The 27069-nt window shown below is 41.3% G+C and overlaps 1 protein-coding gene across 10 annotated transcripts in view; it reads left to right on the top strand.

Annotated features, from left to right (window-relative positions):
• Positions 1–27069, top strand: part of ccdc57 (coiled-coil domain containing 57) — a 113798-nt gene that overhangs the window by 70856 nt on the left and 15873 nt on the right. For all 10 annotated transcript variants that reach the window (XM_039788289.1, XM_039788295.1, XM_039788294.1 and 7 more), the window contains 3 exons: positions 1773–2055; positions 2813–2907; positions 3238–3472. In XM_039788289.1, coding sequence (XP_039644223.1) covers positions 1773–2055; positions 2813–2907; positions 3238–3472 — 613 coding nt within the window. The remainder of the gene's footprint in view (positions 1–1772; positions 2056–2812; positions 2908–3237; positions 3473–27069) is intronic.

Here is a 27069-nt window from a genome sequence, read left to right as displayed (position 1 = left end):
ATCCGCTGAAATATAGAAGTTTCTTTCGCCATGCAAAGTCTATGTGAAATGTCTTTCTGGGCCATGGGGTGCAGTACCACCGTTATCCGCTAAGCCCATGGTGGCTTTTAGACATGATGCTCTTCCTGGGGGCTTGGTTTGAAAGCCATGATGTCTTACTCTCATGGGTGGACCAAATTCTCTGGGCGGGCAAAGCAGAGAAAGGGGAGGTAACTTTGCTCCTTATGACCTCATAAGGAGCAAGATTCCAGATCGGCCCATCTGAGCTTTCATTTTCTCAAAGGCAGAGCAGAAATTTTCATGCCATGGGACCTTTAAGACCTTAGAGATGAAAAGTTATTAAAAGAAAAACTTTTCGTCATAGGGCCTGTGGCAGGGTGGCCATTTTGTGCGTTTCGCCAACAAAACAGGAAGTCCTAGAGATTTCATCAGATCAACTTCAAATTCGGTCTGTGTCATCTAAAGACCTTAACGATGAAAAGTTATTAAAAGCAAAACTTTTCGTCCCAACGGTGTGGGTGTGGCGTTGCGGCCATTTTGAGCATTTATCAATGAAGAAGAAGTTGTTGTAACTTTAGTGTACATTGTCCAATTTGGCCGAAATTTCTCACGATTGACAAGGGTCCAGGCCCGAAGACATTTATAGGCCAAAATTGACTTTTGGTTATAGCACCCCCCGCTGGCAACAGGAAATCAGCCTTATATGACAAACATCATCTGATTTACATGAAACTTATAATGTGTGGTCTACATGTGATACTATACTTTTACCACGCCCACTTACTCAGGTCACGCCCCCTTTCATATCAAGGTAGAGTCTTGTGTGGGGTGTCATTGAACTCAGCAGAGAGTTTCTTTTTGATTGGTGATGGTTTGACCCACCCCCTATGCTGTATCCACGCCCCTTTTTATAACTTATGACCCATTTATATAGATATAGACCCTTGTCTGAGGTATCATTGAACTCAGCAGAGAGTTCTTTTTTTATTGGTAAATGTTTGCCCCGACCCCTATGCTTTGGCCATACCCCTTTTCATAGCTAATGAACTGTATGACGTATAGTCTTGTGTGAGGTATCATTGAACTCCGAAGGGAGTTCCCTTTTCATTGGTGACGATTTGCAGTGTCTGAGTGCAAATGCACGGTCGCAAGGAGTGGCCTCCGCCAGTAACCCCCACGCGCGCAGAGGCGCGAGGGCCCATCCAACGCTGCTTGCAGCTTTAATTTGATTTGATTTCGAATATGTACAGAACAGCAGACAAGAAATAAAAACAAAACAAATCAATATAAACAAATAAGACAATAAATTAATAACAACTTGTGAATACTTGACAATCTGTTTACAAATCTGAAAAGGAGTTAGAAGTATAAATTGAATTAATCCCACCCTAAAATCTACCCGCTTATAATAATAATAATAATAATAATAATAATAATAATAATAATGATGATGATGATGATGATGATGATTATGAAACTGAAACTAAAACAAACCCCAGAAAACACAATCAATCAATTCTTTCTCCCTGTAACCTGTGAAAACCATGTCCTTATACCCAATTTTAAACTGCTTTATGTTTGGACATTGCTTTTTTCCACCTGTAGACTGTTCCATAGCTTTACTTCAGAAACTGAAATGCAGAAACTTTATCTACAGCTTCACATGGACTGTATGGTGACATTACATTGGCACGTGAAGACTCATATCTGCTGAGCTTCTCATTCTTAGGACATACTTCCATTTCACATTAAACTATTTCTACGACCCACAGGGTCTCACACCAAAGGTCGATTCTCTGGCATCAGAAGAGATCCATTGTCTACAGCAGCAGAACAGCATCCTGCGGGCTGTGGTTACCCAGATGAGGAAGGAGATGGAGGATCTCATTCATCTCCTACCCCATTCCCAGACCCAGCTACATGCCTCTTCTCCTCAGCCAGTTCAGCATCCAGAAGCGCCTCCCACCACCTCCGTCACTCCTACAGCTAACACTCAGATGGCCACTGGACCAGCTGCCCAATCCACTGACATCTCTAGCAACATCAGCCCAGCAGGTATGGACAGCACTCTTTTACACAAACATGGTTGATGATTTCCATCATTCAGCAAATTTTATTATATATATTGTGATGTCATGAGAGGTTTTTCTTTTCAGCAGGCGGGGTGTAGGGCAGAGACCAGCCAAAACGTGGTTGCAGGCAAACAGAGGTTTTATTTTAAAGCAGTCTTTTCAGAAAATAGTCCAAAGAAAAATGGTAACTCCAACTCAAAAACTTACTGGCAGTAAAACTATATGGTTTAGCAAAGTCCTGGTAGCTTAGGTTCTTTCCCCATGAACTCTGCTTCCCTTTTCTCTGCCTCTGCTCTCTTTGTCTTCTCTCAGTGCATGAGCACCTGCTGTAATCAAAGGGCTGAGGCATTTGCACCTCCCTGTGCGGTGCATTCTGGGACCTGTAGTTTGGGTGGCGGCCGTTTTGTCACAGGGTAGCCACTCCTGTAGAGGAAAATAGCGTCCCTCTACCACACGTCCCCTTGTGATGCCACTATATATATATCTCTGCATTGTTTGCTACAGGATGTAGTTGAATGTTTCCTGTGATCATATCTATGCTCTGCTGGGGAAAGAAGACTACTCTTGCAGATATTGACGATCTAAAAGACAGCCTAAAAATAGTTTCACCTAATGGCTGACATCTTTATTTCGGTTGGAATGTTATATGTATTAGTTAGATTTATAAAAAAAAAAAGCATTTGTGGTTAAACTTTGCCTTCATTCGTTTTTTAACTCCTATATGTGATATGGGTCCTCAGGTGGTCTGTGCCGGGGGAAACGTGCCATAACCTCTGTTTTGGCGAAGCAGGAGTCTAGGGGGGCAGAGTCTGCTCTCGCCAACCTAAAGGAACAGGTGCGGAAGGAAATCAGTAAACTAGTTGAATTTGTACCTGTCAGTGTTGTCCAGGCAACTGCCTGGACCAGTGATGTGGCGTTAAAGCTACTGACCCCTTTAGTGCTGACCCGTGACTGTGGAACAATTTTCCACGAACACACAAATGTGAAAAGTGGGCAAGACAGTTCCATTTCATTGTAACTCAGTATAACATTGCCCCAGCAAAATGGTAGCTTATTAAAGGGTCAATTCACTCAGTGAAGTCAGTTATGTAAGATGATAAGAAGATATTGCATAAGCTGCTGCAGCAACCTAGTTCCTTCAAGTTTCATCTTATTTTCCTTCCAGGGTGCACTGGTGCGACAGCTGCAAGAGGAGAACCTGTATTTGCGACGGCAACAGGCCTCAGGTTTCATATCTGGTGGTTTGTTTAAAGTGTGGGGTGCTAAAAGCAACCCTCCTTTCCTGCATACCAGGCTAAAGCAGGCAGCATCCTGTATCGCCCGTCTGAGCAGAGAGAAACAGCAGCTGATAGAAATGGGCAACCGCCTTCGTGCCCAGATCACCACTGCTGGAATACAGGGTACAATCACACACACACACACACACACACACACACACACACACACACACACAAAAAAAAAAAAAAAAAAAAAAAAAAACAAAAAAAAACACACACACACACACATCATTAAAGAGCAGACAGTGCTATGCACACCATGTGAAATTAAAAGGACAATATAAATAGGTATAGTCACTGACCATAACTGATCTTTTGGGTTTATGGGGCTGTTGATCACTAACAATTGGCCAGCTAAGATCTGTTGTTTTAAAAACTCACAGAAAGGCAGAGTTACCGATAAGCTTTTATTTAAACAATTGATGTTTACAAATCCGGTTTAAATTAGCTTGAGTTGAATAACTTTGAAACATTAGACTTCCAAACTTGGCAGGAATGCCTTGTGCTCCAGTTATTCTAGCCAGACTGAAACCCAGCAGCAATCATTACTGACATACTGAGCTTTTAGGCCAGAGCAAGATGCAAAATACATATGATTTCAAATACATTAATATATCATAGATTGACATGGGCTGTGGAATTGAATTACTCAAAATCAGAGGTGTCAAGTAACTAAGTACAAATACTTCGTTACCTTACTTAAGTAGAAATTTTTGGTATCTATACTTTACTGGAGTAATTATTTTACAGGAGACTTTTTACTTCTACTCCTTACATTTTCACGCAATTATCTGTACTTTCTACTCCTTACATTTTAAAAATAGCCTTGTTACTCCTATTTCAGTTCGACTTGTTTGCATTCCGGCTTGTAATCGTTAAAAAAAAAAAAAAAAAAAAACCTATCCAGATAAATCGCGCCATCCAGATAGAGTAAATTTGATTGTGGTTGGATAAGAAGTATATACATATACCATTCCGACACCCTATTTGTTTGTACGTGTTCCATCACATGACACAAATCACGTCACACTCCAGCAAGGAACTAGCAGACGTACTGTATGTAGCCTAGTACAAACATGTCCGTGGCAGAGACTCAAGAGAACTCGAGCGAAATGTCCCAACCTAGCACTGGCAATTTTCTTGTCAAGTTTTGTTATCTTACATCCGTTGCACTCACAGATTCCTGCAGCTAAGCTTGGATGTACATTTACATTCCATTAAAGGCTATTGATAACATGCCTCTGAAGTTTTACTTTTTGCACCATTACAATACTTATAGGCAACTAGTCACCATATTTTCCACTCCATGAAACACATGTTAATGCTCAGTAGCACACATATATGGTTCTTTAATGTATTTGCATTGTACTAAAATGCGTTCATTTTCAATGGGCATAAATGCGGCTGAAACAGGTGCATCCCAAACTTTTCAAAATTAACATTTTAATATAACATTATAGTCATTAAGGCCAAACATTTAGAAAATGTTATCATTCTCGTAAGTAAATAACTAATAATGCCCAAAATGATACCAAACTTCTACACTAGTACAAATGGGTTATGCACTCATAAAACGATGGATTGGAAAGTTTGTAAGTACACCAGAAGTTTATGTAAATAACACTTGCCTGTTGGCTTCTGCTGTTGCTGCTACTGCTACCGCAGTAAGACAAGTGCTTAGGGACCGTCTACAAATTACAACACCGAAAAGAGATACAACAAAAATATTTTTACTTTTTTAAAAGTAAATGCTGTAGTATAACTAGCAGGAGACAAGTTATAATTGAGGTAAGTTTGGAGACATTACCTTATTTAATCATTAAATTTAGGGATGCACCGATCCACATTTTTTCACTTCCGATCCCGATACCAGAAATTGGATATCGGCCGATACCGATACTATTCCGATACCAGAGCTTTATAAACCATCCAGCAAATAGACGGTACCGTAGGGTGATTAACGTCACCGCTCACTTTACACACAGTTTAACAACAAAACTAAACGCTGAGTGAACATTACTAGCTACGTTTTTCATGTTGGTTTTGAGCGGTATGCACCCCAACTAACATGGAAAACAGTTTTTAAAACCGTAACGTTAATACAGCGTGTCGGAGGAATACAGCGTTCTCCTGCAACGGGAGTCAGAGGCAGAGAGACCGTCACCGTTAGCGTTCGCTAACGTTAGCTTCTTGTCTCATCTGGGGTCAGATAAACAGTAAATTCATCAAAGTCGGTGTGCCCAACGCTATTTTCAAATAAACTGTAGCCTCTCTGAATTACGGCTTTGCAAACATTGCATTTTGCTGTCTTGCTCTGCGGTGTTTCCAGTGTAAAGTATTTCCACACAGCGGACATGTTGGCTAGCCACAATGCTGCTCAATGCTATCCTGCTAGCTGGCTGCAAACTGTGGAATGGATTTCCTGAGCGGGGGCGTGTCCCATAACTTTGTGTCTCATTGAGCCGCGCCTCCATCAAGGAAATCCATTCCACAGTTTGCAAACTGTGGAATGGATTTCCTGAGCGGGGGCGTGTCCCATAACTTTGTGTCTCATTGAGCCGCGCCTCCATCAAGGAAATCCATTCCACAGTTTGCAGCCAGCTAGCAGACTAGCCAGCAGGAATCACCTGTGGAGTCATTTTAGCACACAACGTTAAAGCGCAGACATGGCTCATGGATATCGGAAATCTCCACAGGTTGGATCGGGAAAATCCGATACGTGAATAATGCTGGTATTGGTCCCGATACGATACTGGATCGGATCGGCCCCATCCCTAATTAAATGAATAAATATTTTTGTTGTATCTCTTTTCGGTGTTTTAATTTGTAGACATCCCTAAGCACTTGTCTTACTGGGGTAGCAGTATCAGCAGCAACAGCAGAGAGCAGACGCCAACAGGCAAGTGTTATTTACATAAACTTCTGGTGTACTTACAAACTTTCCAATCCATCGTTTTATGAGTGCATAACCTATTTGTACTAGTGTAGAAGTTTGGTATCATTTTGGGCATTATTAGTGGGGTAACTTACGAGATACAAACCTGGATCCATTTGCCCCTGCGCTAAGCTATTCAGCTGATAACTCTCCCAATGTTTGACCCAGGTGAAAAAAGCTTCTGGGGGGTTGATTGGCTCGAGGTCATGGTGCAAAGGACCCTAGGGTGAAATTACTCCGAATCATTACTTTAATGGTCCCCTAATACTGTATCTGAAGTCTCTTTCCCGAAATTCAGCCTTGGTGCAGAATTACAGCCACTAGAGCCAGTCCCACAATGAGCTTTCCTTACTATGTGCCATTTCTGTGTCTGTAGCTATTGAGGAGGAGAGAGGGGAGGCAAGGTGGAGGGTGGGGGTGTGGCCTTGACCAACTGCCACTTTGCTTGTTTGAAAGCCATGATGTCTCTCTCTCATGGGTTGGCCAAATTCTCTGGGCGGGCAAAGCAGAGAAAGGGGAGGTAACCTTGCTCCTTATGACCTTATAAGGAGCACATTCCAGATCGGCCCATCGGAGCTTTCATTTTCTCAAAGGCAGAGCAGGATACCCAGGGCTCGGTTTACACCTATCACTATTTCTAGCCACTGGGGGACCATAGGCAGCCTGGGGGAACGCAGATTAATGTTAATGAAAAGTGAAATTTTCATGCCATGGGACCTTTAAATAGTAAAACACAAGTCCAACTCTTATTTTGAAGACATTGCTTTATTTTTTTAGGTAGCACTTTACATTACAACACAATAATAATATGGTAATAGTGGGGTAACAGTGTGATAATAAAGAGGTAATATATAGGTAATAACATATAATTACCAAAGTAATAACTGGGTAATACATCACAGTAATAAGATATAATACTGGGGTAATAATGTGATAAGCAACACCTCACTCTGTGTCGTATGCTCTCCGGAGTGTCACCACCAAAGAACGAGCCGCCTTCAAAATAAAAGCTCCAAAACAATCAAAAACACATGCTGAACACAATGGGCTTGGTAGCGTTGCATTTTCCTAGTTCCTATTACTGCTGTTAGCTACCTAGCTTATGGAATTGTTCAAGTTCCACTTTATTTATCCTTAGAAAAGGAAATTTAGTGTGCAGCAGGATGTCTAAAAACACATAAACAGAAAAAGCACCTAGATGCCAACAACATTGTAAACACAACACAGGACACACACTAACACATCAATGAAGACACTCATTCCCCTAAATGCAGTTTTATTCAGTATTAAATAAATGAATAAATACATAAATAAATGAATAAATACATGAATAAGTAAATAAATATGCCTTGAAATACATCATGAAATAAATAAATGAATAACTAAATACATAACTAATTAAATAAATGTAAATATTCATATAAAATGAATCAATAGTTAAATAAATATATTAAAAGGTTTTACTTCTTATTATTTCATGGTACTTTTATTTGACTGTGTGCTGGGTACAGAGCACCGCGAACTGCTGGTTGTGTTGCTCAGTCAGGTCAGCGCTAGTTGGTGGGTCAGTTACCCCAAAATACGTGACTGGGTGCAGAGCATGGCTCTGTCAGAATGTGAGAGAGAGCCAACTAATTGATTCATTTTTATATGAATATTTACATTTATTTAATTATGTATTTATGTAGTTATTAATTTATTTATGTATTCAATATTTAATAAAACGGCATTCCATACCTAGCTAACACAAAACTGATGAGACACGAGGGAACATGATGGAAAGTGCAAAATCACTCTCTTCACTCTTCGTCTAATGTAAAACCAGCAACTAACATTAGCTGGAAAGTAAACAAGGTTTGAGTTTATTTTGATATGAGAAATGTGTTTATGATTTCACGTTTTGTATATTTTCTTGCTTGAGTGTCTAACCCTAAAGCTACATTTTGGCTACTAGCTTAGCCTAGCCTTTTTTTTCTATATGCTGGTGACGTCAATACTTTGCAGCGTTTGTATGACAGTAAGCTACTGCTAAATTTATTTTTGTGTGATATTTTGCACTTGGTGTGTGGTTTACAGCATGGGGTAACAATTATTCTAGGGTTAACTTCCTGTTCTGTGTCTCAGTAAATGTACAGAGCATTAGTTAAAGGTGCAATATGCATTACTGACAGCTGGTTTTTAAAATAGTTGCTGCAGTTCAAATTCAGAATACTGGAGAGAGTCGTCTCCCCCGCCCCCTCCTCCCCAGACTCGAAGTTCACGGAGGTTGTCAGGCTGAGACCGCATCATGCATAGTCTCGCTTTGCCAGACCCTCCTCCAAAGTGCCCTGAAGGAGCATCCACAACAATATTGCTAGACGCTTGTCTCACGTAGCCAGATATTACTTCACAGCACAGCGGAGTAGCTAACGTTAGATGCTGGCTATATTGACAGTCATAGAAGCCTGTGCTGATGTGGTGCTCTGTACCCAACTGACAGACACATTTCCTAGGCTTAGAATTAAGGTAGGAACTGCTAAAAATAACACTACCTTGCCATCCTCTCCACCCAACTGAACACACTTTATTGGCTTAGAATTACGGCAGCAATCGCTAAACACACTGCAAACTCACAGTCCTCTCTTCCCAATTTACAGCCCTCCTCTCTTGGCTTAAAATAACTCAACATTGTCGGCTACGGCGCTGAACAGGCTACATTGTAAACAGCCGTGGCCCGCTTGCCTGGTCCTCCGGTAACGTTAGCAGGGTTAGCATGGCGGCGTTAGCCAGGACCAGTCGGGATCACTTTACTGGCTGTGTCTCAATTTGTTTTTGTAAGTAACCTACTTGGGTAGTCTAGCTATATAATTCAATGTGAGTACACAAATGTTGAAATGATCCCTTGTAGCCGTGATAAGTTAGCCTGTTCAGGAGGAAATTGGCCAACTCGGCGTCCTTTTGGGCTCCAAGCTGTCTCCATCTTTCAAATACATCTCCAATATATACCCAGGGTTTGTAACGTCTCTGGCAGAGATGGCAAAAGTACTCACTTCCCGTACTTAAGTGGAAGTACAGATACTTGTGTTAAAAAATACTCTGGTAAAAGTAGAAGTACTGATTTAACTTCTTTACTTAAGTAAAAGTAACAAAGTACAGGCTTTGAAATGTACTTAAAGTATAAAAGTAAAAGTAGCCTTGCGAATGACAACCACTTTTTATGCAAAGCTACCTGGACCACACACGTTACTAGAGTGCAAGATGAGAAACTTCAGTGGACATAAAAACCAGGCTCTTTATATGCCATTGTCTACATTTTAAATGGATGTCTGCCAAACATCACATATATGATTATTGTGACAGAGACTGGGACTCCAGCTTAATAAGATTCTGACTGAGTAGCAAGATATGAATTCAATTGTGATTCTGTGAGACTTATCTAATTTTGCTTTCAGTGTATGATAATTTTGTAAAGCTGTTGTTTATCTTTGACAGTGAGCAGCATTATGAGATATGTTTCGTTGTTTATCACTCCGTTCGTGAATACGATAACTGTGTGTGTGTGTGTGTGTGTGTGTGTGTGTAAGTATTGTAAATGAAATCTCCATAGACCATCAGTTAGAGAGTTGCCCATTGCTAGCTGAAGATGCTAACGCTACACAGCCCATTAATGTTAGCCTAAAATCAACATGAGATGCTAAAACTTAGCTAGCTATTCAATCCTACTTGCTTTTTATTGAATTTTCGGTTTGTTTTATTACCTTTTCTTAAATGTTCTAATGTCATTTTTTACTGTTTGCTTATTTCCTTTTTAAATGAATGTAATGGAAAAAAATAAGTGCTTTATAAATAAATGTATTATTTTTTGTAATTTTTTTGAAGTGGTGAGTTTACATTTCACAGCAACTAAATGCAGTATTGTCTGTGACTTTTGTTTGATTTGATCTACTGTAACTAGCATATGTTGAGAGTAGTTGGCACACTGTCCATGAAATGAAATTGAAATAGGCAGTTTTTCATTTTGCAGCACTGATTCATGGTTATTACACAGAAACTACCAGAAGCATTTCCAGGTCATCTCTGCACCTTTGGATGTTTGCTTATTCTAACATTACCATGAAATCAAATAGAAACAGGCAGTTTTGCATTTTGCAGCACTGATTTATGATTATTACACAGAAACTACCAGACGTGTTAAGTCACAAGATTTTTTTTTAATATATATTTCTACCAAAAGCCTGATATATCTTATTTGTCCGTTACGAGCTAGAGCTCCATTGTTGGAACACATGAATGAGCCACGCCATTTTATTAGATGATAAAAAGGTGAGCTCATTGAATGGCATTATCATTAAATTATAAAAAATGAAACGGACACCAACTTTTACATTTTATTGGTAATATAAGGATATTGGAAATGTAATTGTCATAAACCTGGCTCTAGGTCATGACAAAAACTGGGAAGAGACACAAACTGCCAATAATTTAAGGCAAAGCAAAGCTTTGTTAAATTATGCTTCACGTTTTATGTTTAACTGCAGTTCCGTGAGCATAAATATCACAGCTGTCTCATTACATAATTTGTCAAGGAGCTGGTTGAGTTGTCATGACCTAAAAATGAAATGTTGGTCACATCATAATAATGCATTTTATTTAAATAGCACTTTTTTCAACACTCAAAGACACTTTACAGAGTTTAAAAAATAAATCCTTATACAAAAAAAATCCATATTCAAACATTAAAAAAGCAGCTCTAAAAAGGTGAGTTTTGAAAATGGACAGGTTTGTTCAGTCACAGATGTGTTTGGGGAGAGAGTTCCACAGGGAGGGGGCAGCTATAGAAAAGGCTGTGTTGCCCCAGGCCCGCCACTTGGTCCTGAGTGGTGGAGACAGGAGGTTGGTATCAGAGGACCAGAGGCTGTGGGAATGAGTGTGGTGGTGGAGCTGGTTGGTGAGATAGGAGGGGGCCTGGTTGTGGAGGGCTTTGTAAGTGAGCAGAAGGATTTTGAATTGTATCCGTTGTGAAATAGGGAGTCAGTGGAGGTTCTGGAGGACCGGAGTGATGTGGTCACTGGAGCGTGAATGGGAGAGCAGATTAGCAGCAGAGTTCTGGATAACTCAGAGGTTGCAGATGTTTGGGAGGGAGACCGAGTGGAGTTGTCGATGGTGAGGCAGAAGTTGTGAGAGGTTATGGTGAGGGATTTGGGACTGATGTTGATCATGTAAGGTTTGTCACAGTTAAGTTTGAGGAAGTTGGTTTGCATCCATGATTTAATTTCACTGAGGCATTTGGTAAGAGGGGAGTGAGTTGCAGTGGTGATGGATTTGGTGGAGATGTAGAGCTGAACGTAATTGGTGTAGCAGTGGAAGCAGAGACCATGACGGTGTATGATGCTACCAAGAGGGAGCATGTAAAGGATGAACAGTAGAGGATCAAGCACCGAATCCTGGAGAACGCCTCGGGACAGGGGAGTGCAGGAGGAGGTGCAGTTGTTGATGTTGATGAATTGTTGTCTATTTGTGTGACATGACCTCAGCCAGGAGAGGGCGATACTGGTGATGTTGAGGGAGGAAACAAGACGGGAGAAAAGAATGGTGTGGTTATGGTGTCGAAGGCTGCAGTGAGGTCCAGCAGGATGAGAATGCTGTGGTGACCAGCGAAAATTCCTCATATTATCGGGGTTGAGTCCAGTTTTTTTTTTATTGCGTTTTTTATATTTAGAACGTACAGATATAATTGAACAACAACAAAAACCTTCTCCCACCCTTCACCCTCTGCGGTCTCGAGGAAAACAAAAACAAACCAAAAAACAAAAACAGAAATCGCACCTTGCCTAGACACTCTCCTCTAATTCTTGTGATGCTAAGGTCATTAGGACTGATACTTGTGCTGCTGCGTTTTTCCATAGGTCTATAGTCAATGATTTGGCACGGAGATCTGTGGAGTCCATCCCGGTCCAGTTTTTCATTGTGCGGCGCCCATGGAGGTTGGTCATGCTGACAATGAGGTCGATCATCTCCTTTGTAAAAAACAGATTGAACACAGAATCAATGTTCTGGACCCTTGCAACGGCATAGCGCGTCGGCCCTGGAGTCACGCCTCTGGCTGGCTGAAGAAAGGGAGTTGTCTCTGCGTTGGTAGAAAACTACACTTCGCCGTTTCTTCCAATCCACCCAGATCCAGGATCCTCCGAATCCTCCTCGCCTTCAGTGGAAGCTAGAGAGGATGATGAGGGTGGCACATCCAAATCAGGATCAGACTCTCCTGAGTCTGTGGTGTCAGAGGGAGACGACGATACATCCTCCAGCTCGCTGGAGGAATCAGGCTGCATAATCACATCTAAAACTTCACTGCGAGTCAAGCCCTTTCTCATGTTGCTTGCTGCTCTTTTCACCATCAAATGACCAGCAGGCTTGCATGCAAGTGTTGAAATCCACTTGCTTTGTTTTTGTTTAGTCTGCATTTCTCACCATCAAAAGGCAGCAGATGCATAAATACACTTACTTTGTTTTAGTTTACTCAATGTAGTACTGAGAGCTGAGGTGCATGTTTTGATTTTCTCAGGTTGCATCAAGGTGAGTTCCCACACTCTCACTCTCACACACACAGACACACACTCACACACACTTTAATATGCTATTATACTTCATATAACTCCATGTACAATCCAGAATCTAAGCTTTTTTTTGCATAGGCCTATCTAAATGGTTAATGGTGCCACCTGGTTATCAACAGTAAAAATTACACATTTTACCTCTTCCCAACAGGGAAAACCACCAACAATCAAAAATGCATGATTATATGGTGTCATGGCTTTGCAATCAAAAAATGTGGTTATAATGGAAGTCAATGGGGCAAAAACAGCCACGAACAGTAAATGAGGGAGAAAAAGTTAAAATCTAATCCTGCACAAAAACTAACTATGCATCAAAACCAATTTTGTTTCTAATCTTTGACATGTCCAAGACTGTGATAAAAGGTAAAAAAAAAAATCCAGTCCACAATCCCATTTTATATGGAAAATCAGTAATTATGTGTTTTTTTTTCCCCAAATCTGTGACATAATTTATGAAATTGGCAATTAAAGAGTTAAAATCCAGATTTTTTTTTTTAGAAAATGTAGTAGTTTTGATCAGGACTGAGGTTGATTAATAGATATATGCAAAAAAAAATTGAAAAGAATATTTATCTGATACATTTTTAAAGCAGTTTAAAGTAGTGGCTGTTTTCAGCCACGACCAGTAAATTAGGGAGAAAAAGTTAAAATCTGATCCTGCACAAAAACTAACAATGCATCAAAACCAATGTTGTTTCTAATCTTTGACATGTCCAAGACTGTGATAAAAAGGTAAAAAAAAATCCAGTCCACAATCACATTTTATATGGAAAATCAACAGTGCACTATTTGCACTGCAAAGGCTTCTGACATCACTCCCATGAATCCTTTGAGTAAAAGGATTGAAAAGTGGCGGTGATATCCTTAGGATTTGTTGAGATACCTCGGTCTGTGCGGATGCTGTCTATAATGGCTAAGCCTAAAACTTAAAGCCACTGAGGAGCTGCTATGTGGACTTAAACAATCAAACAAACAAATAGTCTGTGGCTAGTAAACTAGCTGACACGCTCTCCTCTACCTGACACCGCTCAGTAGTCTCCTGTTGAAATCAGACTATAGCACTATAGCGATTTGATGCGGTCAAAAACAGTTTGTGCTCCTTCACTTAACAGCACCCCTAGTTACCTGTTGAAAGGTTCCTACCTACAGTGGGGAGAACAAGTATTTGATACACTGCCAATTTTGCAGGTTTTCCTACTTATAAACCATGTAGAGGTCTGTACTTTTTATCATAGGTACTCTTTAACTGTGAGAGACGGAATCTAAAACAAAAATCCAGAAAATCACATTTTGATTTTTAAATAATTAATTTGCAGTATTTGATCACCTACCAACCAGTAAGAATTCCAGCTCTCACAGACCTGTTAGTTTTTCTTTAAGAAGCCCTCCTGTTCTCCACTCATTACTTGTATTAACTGCACCTGTTTGAACTCGTTAACTGTATAAAAGACACCTGTCCACACACTCAATCAAACAGACTCCAATCTCTCCACAATGGGCAAGACCAGAGAGCTGTGTAAGGACATCAGGGATAAAATTGTAGACCTGCACAAGGCTGGGATCGGCTACAGGACAATAGGCAAGCAACTTGGTGAGAAGGCAACAACTGTTGGCGCAATTATTAGAAAATGGAAGAAGTTCAAGATGACGGTCAATCTCCCTCAGTTTGGGGCACCATGCAAGATCTCACTTCGTGGGACATCAGTGATCATGAGGAAGGTGAGGGATCAGCCCAGAACTACACGGCAGGACCTGGTCAATGACCTGAAGAGAGCTGGGACCACAGTCTTAAAGAAAACCATTAGTCACACACTACGCCGTCATGGATTAAAATCCTGCAGCGCACGCAAGGTCCTCCTGCTCAAGCCACCGCATGTCCAGGCCTGTCTGAAGTTTGCCAATGACCATCTGGATGATCCAGAGGAGGAATGGAAGAAGGTCATGTGGTCTGATGAAACAAAAGTAGAGCTTTTCGGTCTAAACTCCACTCGCCGTGTTTGGAGGAAGAAGAAGGATGAGTACAACCCCAAGAACACCATCCCAACCGTGAAGCATGGAGGTGGAACATCATTCTTTAGGGATGCTTTTCTGCAAAGGGGACAGGACGACTGCACCGTATTGAGGGGAGGATGGATGGGGCCATGTATCGCGAGATCTTGGCCAACAACCTCCTTCCCTCAGTAAGAGTATTGAAGATGGGTCGTGACTGGGTCTTCCAGCATGACAACGACCCAAAACACACAGCCAGGGAAACTAAGGAGTGGCTCCGTAAGAAGCATCTCAAGGTCCTGGAGTGGCCTAGCCAGTCTCCAGACCTGAACCCAATAGAAAATCTTTGGAGGGAGCTGAAAGTCCGTATTGCCAAGCAACAGCCCCGAAACCTGAAGGATCTGGAGAAGGTCTGTATGGAAGAGTGGGCCAAAATCCCTGCTGCAGTGTGTGCAAACCTGGGCAAGAACTACAGGAAACGTATGATCTCTGTAATTGTAAGCAAAGGTTTCTGTACCAAATATGAAGTTCTGCTTTTCTGATGTATCAAATAATTATGTCATGCAATAAAATGCAAATTAATTACTTAAAAATCATACAATGTGATTTTCTGGATTTTTGTTTTAGATTCCGTCTCTCACAGTTGAAGTGTACCTATGATTAAAAATTACAGACTTCTACATGCTTTGTAAGTGGGAAAACCTGCAAAATCGGCAGTCACTCATATGCCTACTAGTGCCACCAGTGGACAGTTTGTGTTCTACACCCAAACCATGAAAATGGCTCTTACACTGTTGATAGTAGCTCTGGATTCGCTTTGTTTTCATTTCAGAGCAAGGTTGGCTTGGTTTACAGCCTTTAAAATAGTTTAATTTTGCGGGGGGTTCCGGCAAGATGGCGACCGCGTAGGCAGCACGGTCAAGAGCTCTGAGACTTTTCCAACTAATTTAGTCTTTCGTGTGGTCTCAAAAGACTAAAGAGTGCCTGATATGAACATCGATGACTATTTCAAAAAACCTACTGCCAACATGCCAAAATCGAAGGGAAAGAAAACCGAAGGAGGTGGTGAAATCCTCGTCAACCAGGAAATTAGCGGCGAAGATGCTAACATCATCATACTCGCTCTCACAGCGGTCATAGACAGCAAATTAGCCGGAGTCACGGAACAGATTGAGAAATTGGAGGCATCTGTGACACAGACTATGGATAAAAAAATAGCTGATGTAACGCAAATGATTGAAACAAGACTGGCCTCTGTGTTGGAAGCAGTCTCTCACCGAGGCACTGAGATACAGGCCCTGGCTGTGAGAATGACTCCCGGAGATGTAACGTCAGAATACTGGGAATAACAGAGCACGAAGAGGGGACAAACGCGGTGAAACATCTTGAGAGGTGGATCCCTGAGTATCTTCATCTTGACACCGCAGACGGCAGGATCATCCTGGATCGTGCCCATCGTACGCTGGGCACGATGCCGCCAATCGGACAGAGGCCACGTCCCCTCATTGTCAAATTCCACTATTACTCCGATAAAGTCCGGGTAATGGAAGCCGCACGCAGACTCCACCAGAACGAGACCCTGCGTCATCAGAAGATCCTCTTCTTTAACGACTATTCAGCGGAGATCGTCCGTAAACGTAAATCTTACGACGGTATGAAAGCCCAACTCTGGGAGTTGAAAGTGGAATACGCGTTGTTATATCCAGACATCTTGAGGGTGAACACCGACGGAGGTGGGTACCGGCGCTTCTCAACTCCGGGTGAGGCTAAGGTGCATGTTCGCACTTTGGAGCTGGCGCGTGCCCCACCTTCACCGCAAAATGTTTGACGAGCAGCTGATAACTGGATGAAAGGTTAAACCTTTTTAATACGTGTTTACAAGTTGTTATCTTATAGTTCGGGCTCTTTTAGAAGGAAGAATATGTTTCTAGACCACACGAAATATATATATATATATATATTTTTTTTTTTTTATTCTTTTTATTTACTTTTTCAGATAGAGCTCTAGTATAGACCATAGATAGTGGAAGCAGTGCTCTGCGGGACTCAGTTTACTTTGAGCACAGCTCTGCTTTGGCACTGCCAGTTCTTTTTCGCGCAGTGCTTTGCCTTTCTTTTTGTGGATGTTTCGAATTTGTTCTCTCCACATTGTGTTTGTTTTCGAGCTGTTTGTAGCTCAGCTCCCCTCTCTCTCCATACAAATGTTAACCCAATGTTGACGAAGATATTACTTGCTCAGCCTAATTTTATCTTGTTTTTATTTCATTTTTTCTTAATTGTTTTAAGAGAATGATGGCCAAATTAAAAACAGGACATATAAACTGCATATCACTGAATGTGAAAGGAATTACTAATCCAACTAAAAGGAAAAAAATTATAACTTATTACAAAAACAAAAGACAGATATTTCATTCATCCAAGAAACTCATCTTACTGATATTGAGCATACAAAATTGAAACGCGACTGGATTGGTAAAGTTTATTACTCCTCGTTTTCATCAAGTGCTAGAGGTGTCGCGTTGCTCATAAACAAGAATCTTAGATTTCAATTAAATACAGTACAAACGGATACCTCAGGTAGATTTATATTAGTTGACTGTATGATTAACAGGAACAGGTTGACACTGGCATCAATATACGGTCCTAATATAAATGATCCAATTTTCTTTAACAAATTAACCATGAAACTGGCATCCGCAGAGGGTCAGTGTATTCTGGGAGGAGATTTCAATCTTGTGTTGAACCCGTCATTGGATCGCTCAGCCCCTAAGAACACTACTCTGTCAAAATCTGCAACAGCATTGTATCAAGGCATGAATGATCTTGGGTTAAAAGATGTGTGGAGACTGAAAAACCCAGGTAAAAAGGAATTCTCTTTCTACTCTAATGTCCACAATACATACTCTAGAATTGACCTGTTTTTGACCTCACAAACACTACCGCCTCACATTAAAACATGTCTTTATTTGGCTGCAACCTTATCAGACCACAATGCTCTAATGATGGAAGGGTTTATGCCACAGGAAGGTCCTGACTCCCATAGATGGAGATTTAAAACATTCCTATTTAAAGACCCCGATTTTGTAAAATATAGGAACGACAAGTTAGATATATATCTGGAGACTAACTTAACTACTGCTTCTCACTCAGTTATTTGGGAAACCCTTAAGGCATATATGAGAGGTCACATTATTTCAAATGTATCCCATAAAAATAAACAAAAGAGAGACCAATTATCGCAACTAGAACATGAAATAAAAACACTTAAAATCCAACATGCCCAAACCAATCAATCCGAAACCCTTAGTGCATTAAAACAAAAGCGGACTTTGTATGATAATCTTTGCACTTGTAAAGCTGAAGCGGCCATGGCGAGAACTAAATATCATTACTATGAGTTTGGTAATAAAACTAGCAAGTTGCTTGCCTTGCAGCTAAAACAAGAAGATACAGAAAAATACATACATTGCATCAAAACTGATGATGACCAGTATTTAGAAGGCTCTAAGGACATAAACTTGGAATTCAAAAAATATTATGAAACATTATATAAAACCGAGCAGTCAACGGAAACTGAAATCAAAGACTTCCTTTATAAATTAGCCTAAAATCATTGCACAACGCTTAGAGAAAGTAGTTCCAAAAATCATTAATACAGACCAAACGGGTTTTATCAAGAACAGACAAGGTACAGATAATGTTAGGTGATTATTTCATATTATAGAGCACACAAAAAAACATGACCACTCTGCCGTGATTGTCTCTATGGATGCCGAGAAGGTGTTCGACAGGATAGAACCAAGCTTTCTTCTTGAGACCATGAGGGCCATGAATTTTGGTGAAAATGTTCTGTGTTTCATTAGGACCCTATTCGACTCCCCCAGATCGCAGATCCTAACAAATGGGGTTCTGTCGGACGCCTTCTCCTTATCACGTGGCTGTCATCAGGGCTGCCTTTCCTCTCCCGCGCTCTTCTCAATTGCAATAGAACCACTGGCTATTGCCCTGCGATCAGACGTATCCATCACCGGCATAAAAATTGGAACGGAAGAGCATAAACTCGCACTCTATGCAGACGACTTATTAGTATTTATATCTCAACCTATCACATCATTTCCCTCGTTATTGATTAATCTTAAAAAATACAGTTCTGTATCGGGATACAAAATTAATTACTCTAAAAGTTAAGCTTTTCCAATCAACATGACAAACCATTACATTAGTCTGCTTCCAGTTCAATTTAAATGGTGTACGGAGGGCTTCAAATACCTGGGAATTACTATCTGTAGCACTTATGACAAAATATATGAAGAAAATTACGCCTCTTTGCTTACTAAATCTAAAAAAGAGTTACTGAGATGGATGGACCTCCCCCTATCACTGATTGGCAGGATTAATACAATAAAACTTATTTATTTATTCCAGTGTATACCACTGAAGGTTCCTATATCCTTTTTCAATGAATTAGATAAAACACTTACTTCCTTCCTGTGGCACAACAAAACACAGAGAGTCAAACTCAAATTCAAGCCACCTTTGGAATAAGGTGGCTTGAATCTCCCAAATTTTAAAATGTATTATTTGGCTGCACAACTTCGCCCTCTGTGGATGTGGTTTCACTGCAGAGCAGATGAAGTAAAATGGATGTCAATCGAACGACATGAATTACAGGATAACCTTTTAACAACCATTTTTGGAATCTGAAAAGAAACTAAAAGCAATCACTCAAAACCCAATAATTTCTGGTACATTTAATGCCTTGCAGCAATTACACGCATCAGTTGGACAAAACATAAAATTATTGGTAAATTCACCTCTCACGAACAATCCCAACATCCCAGCAGCCTTAGTGGATGGAATTTTACAAAACTGGGTGAGAAAAGGAGTAATTGTTAGTGACCTTTATACTAATAATGTCTTCTTAAGTTTCAGTCAAATGTCAGACATTTATGATATAGATAAACTTAACTTTTTCAAATACTTACAAATTAGAAGCTGGATCAAGAATCAAACTAAAGATAGTTTTCCACACAGACCTGAGGAATCTTTACTTGAAAAATTTATTTTTAACTCCAAACGTAATAGAACTAAAGGTTTAATATCTACAGTGTATAAAACCATAATTGACAATTTACCGGCTTATGCCAGATATACAAACAAAACAAGGTGGGAGTCGGATCTTGGGTGTACTTACACAGAGGAGAATTGGAACAGATTATTGTAATTGGCACAAACAAAATTGGTGTCTTCTAATCACAGACGAATTCAATTCAATATTTACCATGGAACATATTTTACTCCATATAGGTGTAGTAAATTAGGAAATGACATCTCCGATCAATGTCAAAGATGCACTATTTCTGTTGGAACTCTTGTGCACATGCTATGCAGTTGTACCCGTTTGAAGTCATACTGGAGTCACATCATCGCAGTAACCTCTCGGGTTTGTGGACAGGCTCTGGACACCGACCCTAGGATCTGGTTACTGGGGGACGTAACCTTACTGAAGGTGAACTCAAATAAGAAGCATTTTGTGTTACTAGCAGCAACGGCTGCCAAGAAGTGTATCCTGAAGGATTGGAAGAGTGTCATCCCCCCCAGCCCAAAACACTGGGCTAATGAACTCCTGTCGTACTGCACACCAGAAAAAAATTCTACATTCTATCCGAGGGAAACTAGATGACTTTGATCTGATTGGGACTCCTTTTTTGAACCTTTTGACCCAACTTGACATGACCTCAGACTAGATGTAAATCTATGCTTATTACTGTTTATTTTTTATTTTTATGATTATTTAATATCTTGCCTTGCGGAGAGAGGGTTTTTGTTGTTTGATTTCGTTGGTCTCTTTTTGTTTTTGTGTTTTGTAAAAAAAAATTAAAACTATAAATAAAATATATAAAAAAAAAATAAGTAATTTTGCCTCACTCTGTGCATTATGAACTCAGCTCTCCTTCTTAGCAGATCATTCAGCTCTGTTCGACTTGTGACTTGAAGAGTTTGTGTAGATTTAGAAAAACAAGTCTGAAGAGATTGCTCTAACGATTTACATCGTTCTTCCAACTCCACTATCCTTGCCTCTCTTTTCCTCTTCAAATTGACTGCGAAGGAGGATGTAAAATCTAATATATCCTTTAGTTGCTTGCCATGTATATGCAGGGTTAGAAACTGAGTAGGTATTAATTGATATAATTCAGCCAGTTTTGTTCTAAATTCTGTATCAAAAGCTGTGTTCTGTAGAAGGGAATTATTAAATTACCATCTCCTAGATCTTTCTCCTAACCTATCACAACAGAATGTGGTTATCAGCACATTGTGACCAGACAGAATTGCTGGTTCTATTGCTATCGTGTGGACCATTGTCTTAAGCTCACTGGAGCACAACATATAATCAGTGTGGGAGTGGGTGAGGTGGCGTGTGGAAAAGAAAGTGTAATCCTTGATAGTAGGATTGTGCATCCTCCGTATATCTGTAAGATGGTGGGATTCCACAACATGTCCAATATGCGTTTTTGGGCTTTCGTGTGATTGACCCCTGATCTATCCTGATTTAAATCAAGTACTGCATTTATGTCTCCCCCTATGATTAGTGAATATTTGTTGAGAGAGAGCAATTCATTGGTTAGGCATGGGAAAAAACTTTTCTCATATGTAGCCTATACCTAAACAAAGGCTATTTACCTACTCCTAATCGTGGTACATATATAAGCTATCCTGCCTGAAGTCTTTACTGCTTTTGTCTACGGTGAGTGCGCATTTCCGCGACAGCAATGCAATGGAGCCCTTTGTTTTGGTGTCGTCACTAGATGAGGCAGCAACCTTAAAGTATTTATTTTGTAGATTTATATCTCTTTTATGTAAATGTGACTCCTGTATAAGCGCCACGTCTATGTTTTTCCTTCTTAAATAGTCCAGAAATTTAGCTCTTTTGATAGGCCCGTTTAGCCCCCTGATGTTGACTGAAAGGATTGAGAGCTCAGCCATCTTCAAAATTTACACTCATACGTGTCTGGATTACCCTACTGGATTTTGCCAACAAATCTGTAGCAAACGTGTGACAAAAACATAAAAAGTAAAATAAATCCCCTAACCCTCTGAGACCGCAGACCCCCTCCCCTATCTGTAAGATGCGTGACTACATCAAACGCGCAAAACTTCAGCTCAAAACTGCATCTCCTGTCTTAAGTCACAGGTTAAATTGAAACAGGTCTGTTGAATTCTTATGTGCATGAACACATAAACATGAACAATACTATAAACACCTTAGAACAGCTGTTAAGTTCTGAAGTAGGCTATGTTATTATATTGTAACAATTTCTGGAATAAGCTGTGTGTAAAACTGCAGACACACTGACCAGACGGCCGACCCTCGGCAGAAAAGGCAGTTGGACTGATCAGTCTCTCAGAGTTGGTCAAAAAAGTGCCTCGGAACACAACAAAGCGACAAGATGTAATACGTCTCCATAACAGCAGGCGGCGCTAATCTGTATTGTTGCCCAAAAATTAACACCGGCAGCTGATTGGACGAACGCGTCACCTGTGTCTGGTTTCTCCAGAAATTCAAAGACGGACTGTCATGGCGGCTTGTTTAGAATACGATCTCATATTGTACTAAAATAGTTCACAGAAACGTGTTTATGAAAACATTTTAAGCAAGAAATAGGCCATGCAGTTGCTGAATCGACAAAGGCCAGTTTAAAAGATTTTCTTCAGATTTTGAGAGACTCTAGTCACGCTCATTCCGCTCCCCGTTTCCGGGTTAGCATTCTACCAATCAGATGGGTCATTTGAGTCTGACTGCCGGCAGTGCCTGCCCCGCCTATTATACATGTCAAATCGGCCAAAATGAAGACCGACGGGACACACCGAACAGACTTGAGTCACTGACCTCGCCAGACTGTCCAACGGCCGATTATCGGCTTGGTGTGTCAGCGCCTTAAAACACACCAACCTAGTTGGAGCAATAAGCAGACTATGAGCTGAACAGACAGCATCCCTCATGTTCTTTCAGCTAAATGTTAACAAACATAGACTGTAAACTGACCAGCCATTATTTATCATGTATTTTCAGTCTGGTTAAGTGTCCCTTTAAAGCCTGGCTCCGAAACTTACATACCGTGTCCTCAGGATTTATCATGTTTTTTCAGCCCGGTTAAATGTCCACAAAAGCATAGCCTGTAGACAGAGTAGCCAGTATTCATCATTTCTTACAGTCTGGTTAGATGTCCCTTTTAAAGGTTGGTTCCAAAACCTACACACAGCATCCTCCAGTCAAACTCGGTACAGTAGCCCAAATACCGTTAGTCCACCGGTGCTGACTACTCCAGTTGCGGCCCCGGCACCGAATGCAAAGTCCCACCGCTGCCCTCCGGTTCCTCTGTCGGTAACGGTCCTCGGCATGGGGCGACCCGTGCATGTAGCGCGTCTTCCTCCACTTCTAATTCCAGCCAGAAAACACCCAGGTCCGCGGCTACAGCGAAGGCGAACTCTCTCCCTCTGTGGATCCTTCCCAGAGCGGGCAGGCAGCTAAACAAGCCCGAGTTGCGTTCAGCGTGTAGTTTGTGTTGAGTCCCTTCCAGCCGCTGGATCGGAAATGTGACGCAGTCAGATTGCTCTGGCTCACATACCATAATTTCCTGGGTCTCAGGTTCTGCCTCGATGTGTTGCTGCGAGGCATTCATTTCCGACCATCACTCCTTTTTCTGCATTGTAGATCACTGATTCAAGCACACTTAGCTGCCTCCCCAAAACCCGAGCGATTAAAGGAGAACTCCGGGCAATTTTACGTTAATCTTGATCCCTATACCTATGTGAGTACTGTCTATAGATAAAAAAAAAAAAAAAAAAAAAGAGCCGAATCAGGGCTAGCAACACGGAGCTAATACAGCTAATGTCCTATACCTATGTGAGTCACTAATATGGTCATAACTGTTATGGTTTTGGTGTCTTGTCTTATTTTGGTGGTCTGTTTTGTGCTCTGTTTCCTGTTTTATTTTGAAGTCTCTGGTTTTCTGTCTTGTCTTGTCCACTTTACTTCCTGTCTTGTGTTTCCCTCCTTTTGTTGATTGCTCTGCCCTGCCTAATGTGTTTCACCTGTTTCCCAGCCCTTGTGTCACCTGTCTTGTGTTATCTCTTTAGTCTGTGTATTTAGTCTTGGTGTTCCCCTTGTCCAGTGTCAGATCATTGTTTGTGTTTGTGTTTGTGTGTTCCTGTCGCGTCTCCCGGTGTCCGGTTTTTTGCTCTTGTTTTTTATGGACTATTAAACCCTCCACCTCTACATTCTCCTGCCTGCCTGCCTGCCTCTGCATTTTGGGTCCACTATTCCCTACTCCTCCCTGCTACACCTAACAATAACCACTACAGTGCTCAATTACCTATTTTTGAGGGTGAAATAAAATACCATTTTCGCTGCGAACGGTCTTCTGGAAGACATCCACCAGACCTGCGGGCGCTCGCTTGATTGTTGTCGGCCGCGTGAAGCCAGGAGGGCGGGCAGGAAGCAGAAGCAGGGATGCCGGCCGGGCTTGCTAGCCCGGCTAAGGAAACCACAACGATCGACACTGACAAGACTTCTACACACCAAAGCCAGATGGATCACACACAAAATGGATATATATGCTACAAATACACACGGAACTGCTGCGTGATGATTATTACCAAAGCCTGGCTGAACACACTCATTCATCCCAGACGGCAGCTAGCAGCTAAGAGGGTAGGTGAATTAAACAATGGCTAAGTTGCTAAACGCATCTTGTTGTCATGTAAGGGCCCTGTTCATGTTGCACAGACATTTTAATTGGATTTTGCGTCTGTGTCTTTATCTTATGCCCCCATAACTGCCGTTTTGACTGAGTGGGAGCTCTGGGCATTAGCTGTATTATCTCCGTGTTGCTAGCACCGATTCGGCTCGTTTTTTTTTTCTATAGACAGTACTCACATAGGTATAGCGATCAAGATTAACGTAAAAATTGCCTGGAGTTCTCCTTTAAGTCCTCCGTGTTAGAGAATGCGTTCACATCAGTTGCTCCATTAGCTAATGTTCCATTAGCTGCCGCCATGCCAACAAATTTAGTAAATAGTTTAGTCGACAGCGAGACCTGCTTTTTCTTGCCTTCAGGCGTTTCACTGAGTCACCACGATATTCAGACAAAACGGTTTGGCGTCGAAGAAAAAGTAATAGACCTGGTTATTTAATGAAATACGGAGGTGAGTGTTGGAGCCTCGGTCTCTTGCAACCATAGCGGTGGCTGGTCACATGGTCTCCCCACAACAATCTAGTGTTGACGAACTGACCGAAGAGCCGGTTAATTAACCCGACTCGTGTCACTGAGCCGGGAGAATCGAGTGCCATACTTCAATGATCCGACTCACTCCTGTTTTTTTCTTTCACTTCATTCGTGCCGTTGGCATTATATATATATGTCAATGGTTGGCCGTTGTGTAACTGGTATTCTTCTGCTACTGTGTGTGTTGTAATCTAGCTCATTAGCGCCTCCACTGGACTGGAGTGGTGGGGGTAGAATCAATCAGGAAATGAGCTACTAATGCCTAGACCCTATGCTGAACGAGACCGAATGTAACCGTGCAACCTGCCGGCCGCTCGAGTCTAATGTAACCGTGCAACCGGCCGGCCCGCTCGAGTCTAATGTAACTGCATGAGTCTATGTAATCAAACGGGTGTCTAGGTTCTCGGCAAGTTTGACTTATCAACCGATAGCAGAAGCCTTTATTTCTCGTGCATTTTAGAATTGTGTTCATGGAAATTCATATGCTACATTACCAAGGGGAAAGTATTAGGCCTATATCACATACAAATACATGTAATGTTATCTTGATAGTTATGTAAAGTTAAACGCGATCATCACACACCCCCCCCCCCCTCCGAGGGCATGCGAACCGGTGACCGAATCTATTAACTCGGTAGGCCAACCAACAACCGTCCGGTTGAACCGACTCTCGTAAAAGAGTCGGTTGTCCCATCACTACAACAATCGAGTCCAGTTTTTTTAATATGGAGTTGGCAGCAGCCAGTTTGAGTCTTTGGGGGACTGAACCTGAGCTCAAGGATGAGTTGATGACTTCTGTAATTATTAAAGGGGTGATAGAATGCAAAACCGATTTTACCCTGTCATAGTTGAATAACGACAGTTCGGTGGGACATACATACATACATAGAAGCTCAAAGTCCCACTGACACCCCTTTACTATGAAAATCTCATATTTTGAAACTGCCGCTGAAAACGGGCGAATCCCAACAAAGCTGAGTTGCTTACGCAAGCGTCTCAAAATCCGGAACCTTAAGAGAACAGTCACGCCCCAATATTTACATAGGCTACACAACTGACCTGAGATCAGGTAGTCTTCTGAATCTAGCTAGGTCATGCAGATCTCTGCTATTCCATTACAAAATTCACTTCTGAAACGTTTTTATGCGAGAAATCAACCATATAAAGCTCAAATATGGGCCGCTTTACGAAAAAGGATGGCTAATTGCAAATTTTCTCCGACTGTGTGTCGGAGTTTAGTGCTGGTGTTGGTGCTGCCTGGGTTGCTACATCGCCACCCTGACCGCAAGTGTCAGCGAGAGCATTCACACGCCAATCTTTTACCGCAGCCCGCAGGTTCCAGTAAATCTTATAATGGAAATGTGTGTTGAGTTATTTAAACAAACAATCGGGGAAATAAACGCCTCTTGTCCGCGAGTCTCATTCATAGAGCCGCGGTGAGATGGAGTCCATCAATGAGAGCTAGCTAGCCTCCTCCTAACTCTGACATTCACAAAAATACATTCAATTGATATCCGAAATCGGACAAGTGTTAGCTAAGCTTTGTAAGACCTTGAGGAACCTGTAATATTCATGCCGTGACGAAATTCAAACTGTAAATATACTTTAGTTATGCGAAAGTGAGCAAGCTGCGATATTTCCCCATTGTAATGAATGGGACATATAGCAAGCAGCTGCTCGTCCTACAAAGACGCCTCGCGTTCATAAAAATGCCTTAAAATCAAATCGGACACAACGGTTAGCTTTATAAGACATTGGGGAATGATGTTATATATACGTTGGTGAAATTCAAACTGTAAATATAATTTAGTTATGGCGACAGTGTAGGCTAGCGCTGCGGTATTTCCCCATTGTAATGAATGGGACATATAGCAAGCGGCTGCTGGTCCTACAAAGATGCCTCCAGCTTCATAAAAA

Source organism: Perca fluviatilis, chromosome 21 (assembly GCF_010015445.1).
Source record: "Perca fluviatilis chromosome 21, GENO_Pfluv_1.0, whole genome shotgun sequence".
In the NCBI taxonomy this organism is placed as follows: domain Eukaryota; kingdom Metazoa; phylum Chordata; class Actinopteri; order Perciformes; family Percidae; genus Perca; species Perca fluviatilis.
Note: the sequence above shows the minus strand (reverse complement) of the source record. Positions and strands in the feature narration are given on the sequence as shown.